Source organism: Gekko japonicus, unplaced genomic scaffold, assembly GCF_001447785.1.
Source record: "Gekko japonicus isolate JY-2015 unplaced genomic scaffold, Gekko_japonicus_V1.1 scaffold1476, whole genome shotgun sequence".
Classification (NCBI taxonomy): domain Eukaryota; kingdom Metazoa; phylum Chordata; class Lepidosauria; order Squamata; family Gekkonidae; genus Gekko; species Gekko japonicus.
Window position 1 is genome coordinate 185,140 of NW_015174319.1, and position 8,705 is coordinate 193,844.

Sequence of the window (8,705 nt, forward strand, 5' to 3'; positions counted from 1 at the left end):
AATCAGCTTCCATATGCAAAAGACCAGGTTGTCGCAGCAGTTGTGGTGTGGGCGGGACCCGGGCTTTGCCTTCTGATTGGTGGCGATATATGCTGAGGAGCAGTGCCATCAGCCATACACTAAGGGAGTGCATTTTAGAATTAGAACTTTGGCACCCACTATTCAATTATATATAAGGAGAGATTATTTCAATAAATCCTCTTTTATTCAAATATACCAGCTCTGAAAGAAATACTTCCTCAGGACCACATAGTTCCTCATAAGCCTTGAACTCGGACTACCTATCTAGTAAGAGCAACAGTAAAGTATAAAGGTTTGGAAAGCCTTAAATTTCCTGGTGGCAGCCGTTTATACCCAGTAGACCAAAATAAAAAGAACACTTTTAAAGGGAAACCAGTCCTCCAGAATAAGGAGGTCGTCACAGTGTTGTTCATAAATACACATTTATTTCCTTAGAAATGCATAATTACAGTGTTGGATAGTAGCTTTCCCCTTAGAAAACTAGTTAAGCAACAGTACAAACAAAGGAAGGGCTGGGGCTTTTCTGGTGAGGGTTGGTTTTTTTAAATTTATTTTCTTTTTTTGTAAATACTTTTTATTTTATTATCTTGAAACAGAACAACCACTGGCAAAATAGCTAATGTTTGTAATAATGGACCTTCCCCCCATTTCCCTTCTTTCTTAAATACATCTCTCTCTCTCTCTCTCTATCTCATTTTCGTTATAAACAACATAGCGAATAAAAAAATCTTCTCTGATCAGCAAAATATATTTTTGCACTCTTGATTCTTTTGGTGTGGTGAGGGGTCTGTGCTGCAAGACAGCCGTGTGTCCGATAAGGTATCTACACGCTTTCAGGAGTATGAGTCATAGAACAAATGCAAGAATGGTATGTTAATGCTTGTAAATGGCTTGATTAATTAATTTAACTAGGTTCCGCCCCCTGCAAGATTATTTGCTTTATAAAACAAGGAGTATGGCTAAACCTCACGTATTTGGAGTCTTTTTCTCCTGGAGTGAAAATATGGCAGCTCCCGCCACCATCCGTGGGGCTCCGGGGTGCACCTTCATCGATGGGTCTGCATGTGAGTCACGACGACCAGATCCACGGAGGTGGGCCACGCTTGTATGTACAGGGTACGCCAGTGAGATCGTCCATCCCCCACCCCCCAAGCAGAGAAGCCAGGCTCTTTGGCTGGAGTCCAGAGTTGCCGGCTGAGACTGTCGATCTGGGGCTGCTGCTCTCCCGTGGCTTGGCTCCCTCTCACTGGATCTGAATGGCTCCGTGGTCTATTTGCATTTCTGGCTGGATGGCGGACTGGAGGGAATCTGCGCTCTGCACAAAAGAAAAAGAAACATGCTGTGCTTTATACCGTCAGCAGGCCTTGGTTGCCCCTTCAGATGTGGCTGGTACAGGGCTGCCCACTTGTGTACACGAGCGAGAACATCAGAACATCAGAAGAGCCCTGCTGGGTCAGACCAGTGAGGGTTCATCTAGTCCAGCATCCTGTCTCACACAGTGGCCAACCAGTTCCTCTGGACGGCCAACAACAGGACATAGAGACTGAGGCCTTCCCCTGAGAAGAACGTCAGAAGAGCCCTGCTGGATCAGAGCAATGGTCCATCTAGTCCAGGATCCTGTCTCACACAGTGGCCAACCAGTTTCTTTGGAGGGCCAACAACAGGTCATAGAGGCCGAGGCCTTCATGAGCACATCAGAAGAGGCTGCTCGATCAGACCAGCGATCCATCTAGTCCAGCATCCTGTCTCACACAGTGGCCAACCAGTTCCTCTGAATGGCCAACAGGACATAGAGGCCGAGGCCTTCATAAGAACATCATAAGAGCCCTGCTGGATCAGAGCAATGGTCCATCTAGTCCAGCATCCTGCCTCTCACAGTGGCCAACCAGTTTCTTTGGAGGGCCAACAACAGGTCATAGAGGCTGAGGCCTTCATAAGAACATCAGAAGAGGCCTGCTGGATCAGACCAGCGGTCCATCTAGTCCAGCATCTTGCCTCAAACAGTGGCCAAACAGTTCCTCTGGAGGTCCAACAACGGGTCATAGTGGCTGAGACCTTCCCCTGAGATTGCTTCCTCTGAGATTCAGAGGTTTAGTGCCTCTGAACGTGGAGGTTCCCTTTAGTTACTATGACTAGTAGACACTGATAGGCATTCTAGATTGGGACAAGCAGACTTTTTTGGCCAGACTGCCAGAAAAATATGTACTGCCTGCTTGTGAAAGTGCTGGCATGATGGGAAACAAAAGAGGGAGGGAGGAGAGATGGTGGTTGTGTTTGGCCAGACGCACAGGGACCCAGCTGAGCCTCAGGGGCACTGCCAGGAGACGACAACTGGCATAAGGCAGGCCTGTTACGTTCTCCCATGCCGCTGGTACCAGCGGTGCTTCCAGCACCTTAGCGGGTTGCCTCTCTTGGCCTTGTGTGCTATGCATCCCAAAGGTTGCCCTGCTCTAGATTCTGGAGAACAATGCACATTTGTGTTGCGTTTTTAAATGTTTGCAGAGCTTCACAATCATTACCTCGGAATCCGAGCAGCAGTGCTGTAAGGTAGGCGAGTATTGATGTCCTGCTACTGCAGTGGAGAGTGCAGAGAGAATGTGGCATACCCTGGGCCAGAGACGAGATTCCAACCGGGGGCTTCCTGATGCAGCTCTGTCTCTTGGACGTGGCGCAACACCAGCAGGGCTTCACCAGGTGAAGGATTTCTACCCTGCCTCAGACTCAAGGCCCACCTAGCGGGCCGTGTGCCTCAGGGGTGCCCAGTTCCAGGTTTCGAGGGGCCCTGGATGGAGAGAGCTCAGCCCCCCGACCTACCCACCAGGACCCACCCACATCCCTTGCATCTGCCTGTGCTTCCTTCGCCTGCCTGCTCACAACCCTCCCCTTATCCCAGGCTCCCAGCCACGTGCACGCCCTTTCCTCAACGGCGCTGGACAGGAGGGGTGGCTGGCAGCGCCACTGCTGTGAAAATAAGGAACACCAGGGCTTTTTTTGTAGAAAAAGCCCAGCAGGAACTCATTAGCATAATAGGCCACACCCAACAACAGAAACTTATTAGCATATTAGGCCACACCCTATGCCTTTTCTTGGGTTGCCCAGGCGCCCCGCAGCTGTGGGGAGCCTGGGCAAGCTCCCCCCCTTGAAGGGAAGGGAAGGCAGTTTAAACTGCCTTCCTTTGGTTTGCCCAGGCGCCCCGCAGCTGCAGGGAGCCCGGGCAAGCCGGCCCTTGGACAGACCACAGAAGGCACGGGGAGGCATTTAAATGCCTCCCTGATCCTTCCAGGGCCCCCCTGGCCCGTCTGCCTTGGAGTCACCGGGGAAGGATCGCTCTCCAGGACTTCCCTCTGTAGCCACACATGCAGAGGTTTGGCTGTAGTGGGCGTGGCCAGCTCCAAAGCCAGCCGGAACTCCGTTCCTGTGCGTCCCTGCCCAAAAATAGCCCTGAGGAACCCTGCTACCCTGACCTGGATAGCCCAGGCAAGCCCGATCTTGTCAGATCTCGGAAGCTAAGGAGGGTTGACCCTGGCAAGGACTTGGATGGGAGAACTCCTTGGAATGCCAGCAGTTGGGAGCAACGCTCCCTCTAAGCCGTGGAGTCCTGTGAACAAAAATCCTACTTTGTGAGCTACCGGCATTAAAGTCGTGAGCGAGCGATTTGCCTCCTGCATCAATTAGTTTGCTCTGGAGCCCTAATTCCTGAGCTAGGACCAAAAAAAAAGTGTGAGCCGGAGGCTGAAAAACTGTGAGCTAGCTCACACTGATTCAGCTTAGAGGGAACACTGGTTGGGAGGCAGGGGCAGGCTTTATTCGGCCACCTCTCTGAATATCCTCCAGGCCCCCAGCAGGGGTCAGTCACCAGAGGTTGCCATGACTACCAGGTACACACACACTCACATATAAAAAACCTCCAAAAATACCCCCAAAAAGACTCCATAGCATGACCTCTCTTGAAACAGTCCATGACACGCACATGCACACGCACCCATACAAAAATTTTTAAAGTAAAATAAGGAGCCCTGCCTGCACCTACTTTCCCCTGGTAGTTCTGGGCGCCCCAGGTCACCCGGACCACTGGAGGTGCTTGCAAGGGAGCGGGCGAGGGAAGGGCCTGCAGGAAGGCGGCAGGGGAGGGGTGGTCAGTCTCAGGGGCCGCCGCCAGATGCCCCCTGTCAAGGGATGCTGATGCCGGCCTGGGCCACAGGCACCTTGGGATGCTTGTCCTCGACAATCTGGTGCCCTTGCCCTTGAAGCCAGGAGGCGTCTCGGCGACGGGCCTCAATCCGTCTCCCTGCTCCCAGGCAGGAGGGGGGACTGGGCCACCGGATGGTCAGAGCCCAACTTCTCTGTATTATTGGTCAGGTGGGACCAAAGGCAGAGCCAGCGCTGTTTCAGGCGAGGCCCCCCCAGCACGCTGCAAAGTGGAATGCGCTCTCTGAGCAGAGGTGCCACTGGTGCGTCATCACAGCACGCAGCTGGATAGGATTCCCGTGCCGCACAGGTCAACAGAATTACTGCAAAACGTGCAAACATTATAAAATCCAATAGAACATGCAGTCAAAATGTAATCAGTCCATTGTTTTAATCTCTTTTCAACAGTGAAGACGTCAAAGATGAAAAGTGAAGACATCAATGCAGAAAGAATGGACGAACTTCCCCGGAGTCACCACTCGTTTCGAATTTTTCTTTTTCATACATAAGATCTCAGCTCTGCATCCGCATAATCACAAGGTTTCCAAATTGGACTCTTTCTAGTTCCTAAATGCTTCAAAAGTAGCTCACATCAGGCTCTTAGCCAATCTATCTCTTATTGTAATTATTATTGTCATACTGCTACCCCCTCTATCTATTGTATTAGCACAGGTCAATAGAACACGGAGTAGGAAAGTCCAGGAATAGTTGGGACTGCTCTTAGCCCCGGGGTTGCTTTGAAAAGACCACGTGAAGGGTTTGATGACAGAATGTAACTGCTTCTGTTCTGCTGGGCAGAAACAGTTGGGGGCAAATTGCCCCTTTCTAAAGAGACACTGGCTGGCTTCTCCCCTTTACCCAAATAAGGGAACACGTGAACATACAAAACTGCCTTACGCCGAGTCAGACCCAAGGTCCATCTAGCTCACTGCAGTGTCTCTCCTGACTGACAGCAGCTCTCTGAGGTTTCGGGCAGAGAAAGGGTTTCCCAAACACTTGCAAGCTGTGATCCTTGAGTTGGAACTGCAATGACAGAGCCTGGGACCTTCTGCATGCAAAACAGGGACTAAGCCAGGATTCCCCCCTCCCGAAACAGCTGATATTTTTCTGTCCAACATGGGGACAGAGCGGAGAACACTGCACTGTGGTTTCCTCCCCAAAGTAATGTCTGTACAGATGTGCTGTGCTGTTCAAGTTTACTCCCAGGTTAACCATTTTTATTCAGAAAGTTATATCCAGTGCTGACCAATGCTCCCTCTAAGCTGTCGAGTCTTGTGAGCAAAAATTCTACTTTGTGAGCGACTGGCATTAAAGTTGTGAGCGAGCGATTCGGCTACTGCATAAATTAGTTTGCTCTGGAGCCACCCTTCCTGAGCCAAGACAAAAATGTGTGCGCCGGAGGCTAAAAAACCAGTGAGCTGGCTCACGCTCACTCAGCTTAGAGGGAACACTGGTGCTGACCAATGTTCCCTCTAAGCTGTGGAGTCTTGTGAACTGCAGCGAACAAGACACAGGACAGGAGCCTAGCTGCTGATTTTCCATCCCCCAAATTTTGTTGCCCACCAAGTGAGCGCTTACAGCAAGACTGAGAAGCTCAAAATGTTAGCGCTCATTCTCCAATTAAGCTCTGAGACTCTGAAATGCTGTGCTGCCCATTTCTCTCTGTACTGCCAGTAATGTGGTCCTGCTACAGATTACTGTATCCCCTCACCCACCCACCGGTGATAATTCTCCCAAGTCATTTGGTTGCTCACTTTACTTTTTCAATGCACTTTTACTAATAAGGACATTCACAGTAACAGTTTTTCTGCAGCCACAGTGGCCACCCAAATGCCTGGGAAGAAAGACTCACTTAGGTGGGGAAAATGGAAGACTGAAATTAATCGCTGCTTCGCAAGCCCTGGGTTAATTACCCGGAATTTTGCCAGATGTGGACGGGTTTTCAAAGGGCTGGCTTTTAAGCGGAAGCTGTTTCCCCTCAATCGATTTCAGCAAGGCAGGGGGGGTTGGGGAGGAAAAACAAACCTTGTGCGGTATCCTGATGTTGTTACTGTAATTTCACATGTCAGGAGCCATTAGGACTTTGGTAAGTAAAGGACGCAATCAGCTCCGGAAAACAAACAAGAGCCTGTGCCCAAGGCGGGCTGCAAGCGGGCATGTGTTTGTGCCGGGAACACCCGCTCTTCGCAGCGCACCAGAAGCACGTCAGCTGCCTCAGCTCCTAATTTGTGGGCACTGACCAGTCCTCGGGCGGCCGCCTATTAACATTCGCTCTTTGGGGGGACTCCAGAAAGCACTACTTGGTGCCTGCAGAAACAAGAACTGCTGTGGAATACATTTGGCAGAGCCAGCTGTTGTGTTAACCACAACACGAAGCTGCCTCCTACTGAGTCAGAACACTGGTCTGTCTACTCTGACCGGCAGTGGCTTCCTACATGCTCAGGCGGAGGTCCTTCCCATCCCCTGCTACCTGATCCTTACTGGGGATGCCAGCGATTGAACCTGGGACCTTCTGCACGTCAAGCAGGTGCTCCATCAGTCAATCCTGCCTCTAAAACGGATACCTCCTGGTTGGTACGGGAGGGGAAACAGCTGAGACACATGTGCAAACGTGAAACTGCCTTACATGGAATCAGACCAACAGTCCATTAAGGTCAGCATCATATTGTCTCCTTGGCTCTCCAGAGTCTCGGGGGCAGGTCTTTCATATCACTTCCTAAAGTGCAGCCTAAAGGTTCCCTCTAAGCTGTGGAATCTTGTGAGCAAAAATTCTATTTTGTGAGCTACTGGCATTAAAGTTGTGAGTGAGCGATTTGGCTGCTGCATAAATTAGTTTGCTCTGGAGCCCTCCTTCCTGAGCAAAGACAAAAACGTGTGAGCCGGAGGCTAAAAAACTGTGAGCTGGCTCACACTAACTCAGCTTAGAGGGAACACTGATTGGGATCTAAATCCGTTGTACTGCTTCAGACCAACACGGCTGACCGACTGGATCTACGTGATCCATGTAACTGGAGATGCCGGGGATTGAACCTGGGGACCTGGGGACCTGCCGAGAAGATGCTCTACCACTGAGCCCCTTTAGTGCTCTCAGAGTAGAAGGTGCACAACGCCAGTCATCTGACGTGCATCGGGGCAGAAGAGTACTGTGTGACTCAGGAGCACGTCTATTCTTGCAGCAACAGCTTGTTCCAATAGAAGTGCCTCTGGCTGGAACCTTTCTGTGATTCACACTAGAAAGACAGCTTCTCCCCCCCCCCCCCGGGGCAAAAGGGACTTACTGCGTGGTGTCAGTGTCCCAGACCCACAGGATTCCTGCCCCATCCCTCACGCAGCTTTCTTTCCACCCAAAAATCAATGTGCTTTCCTGGAGCTGCTCCTACTGCTGTCCAGGCTTCTTGTCCATCTTGCCTTTGGCGCCAGTCTCTGTTACGGTTGTCGGCCTCCAGGTGGGGCCTGGAGATCTCCCAGAATTACAACTGATCTCCGGAGCACAGTGACCACTGCCACTGGAGGAAACAGCTGCTTTGGAGGGCGGAGTCTACAGCACCACGTCCTGCTGTGCCCCCCCCCCCAAGGCTCTACCTCCAAATCTCTGGGAACTTCCCCACCAGTAGTTGGCAACCCCCTGCAGACGGCCCAGCCAGCAACGGCAAACCCATTTATAGCCTCGTCTGCATTTTTTTTTTAAAGTTTCAACATTCCTTTCAGTTTATCTGCAGCATGGTATAAATCTCTGTGGTTAACCACAATATTAAAATCTAACACGGCGCAAAGTGTCTGATGGGGAGCAGCTCCATGGTTGCTGCCAAGGGGGTAGGAGACAGATGTAAAGATTTATCGCGGGATTCAAAACAGCCGACTCCTGTCAAATCTGAGTGGGGAGAGGGGAGGGTGAAGTCACGAGTTGGGACACCACCACCCCACACACCTCCCCGGAGGTAATTTATGGGGGAAATCTGAAGGCCCATAACCAGGAGGGCAGTTTGCTAAAAAGGAGCACTTCTGATTATACGATGCGTGAACACTTCATCACTCTGACAGCAGAGAATGCCCACGCGGGCGCTTGCTAGGCTGGAAAGGAAGTCAAAACCCTCCTGCGCTCAAGGCTGTAGTCTAGGTAGGACACGGCAACAGAGGGCAGCCTATGGTCGAATCTGCATTTGCATTTTTTAAATCAGTTTCGTGCTGCTGTGACGCCGTCTTTCTCTATGCTTGTTTGAATGTTGTTTGGAGAAGATTCTTTTAAAGCAGTGCGGAGGTGCAATGACAGTGGAGCCGCCCTGAAAGGACGATAAATATATGTGGACGTGCAAAAGTATGCTAGCACTCTTGAGGTGTGAAAATGACGGAGTCAAAAGGCTGGGACACTGGTGGGAAAGACAAATGCAGATTCAGCCCAGAGGTCATTTCGGGGGGGGGTCGCGGGGGATCGCAGTTCCCCCGGTGAGGTACGGGGGGCGGGGCCACTGACGAACCCCCGCCCCCCCCTTCCGGCT

At 51.2% G+C, this 8,705-nt stretch overlaps 1 protein-coding gene across 3 annotated transcripts in view; it reads right to left on the bottom strand.

The window, feature by feature from the left end:
• Nucleotides 1-782: 782 nt before the first annotated feature.
• The window catches only part of BANP (BTG3 associated nuclear protein), a 229,860-nt gene continuing 221,937 nt past the window's right edge, over nt 783-8,705 (bottom strand). For all 3 annotated transcript variants that reach the window (XM_015424217.1, XM_015424215.1, XM_015424214.1), the window contains exon 12: nt 783-1,336. In XM_015424217.1, the coding sequence (XP_015279703.1) occupies nt 1,265-1,336 (72 nt within the window). In that variant the 3' untranslated portion in view covers nt 783-1,264. The remainder of the gene's footprint in view (nt 1,337-8,705) is intronic.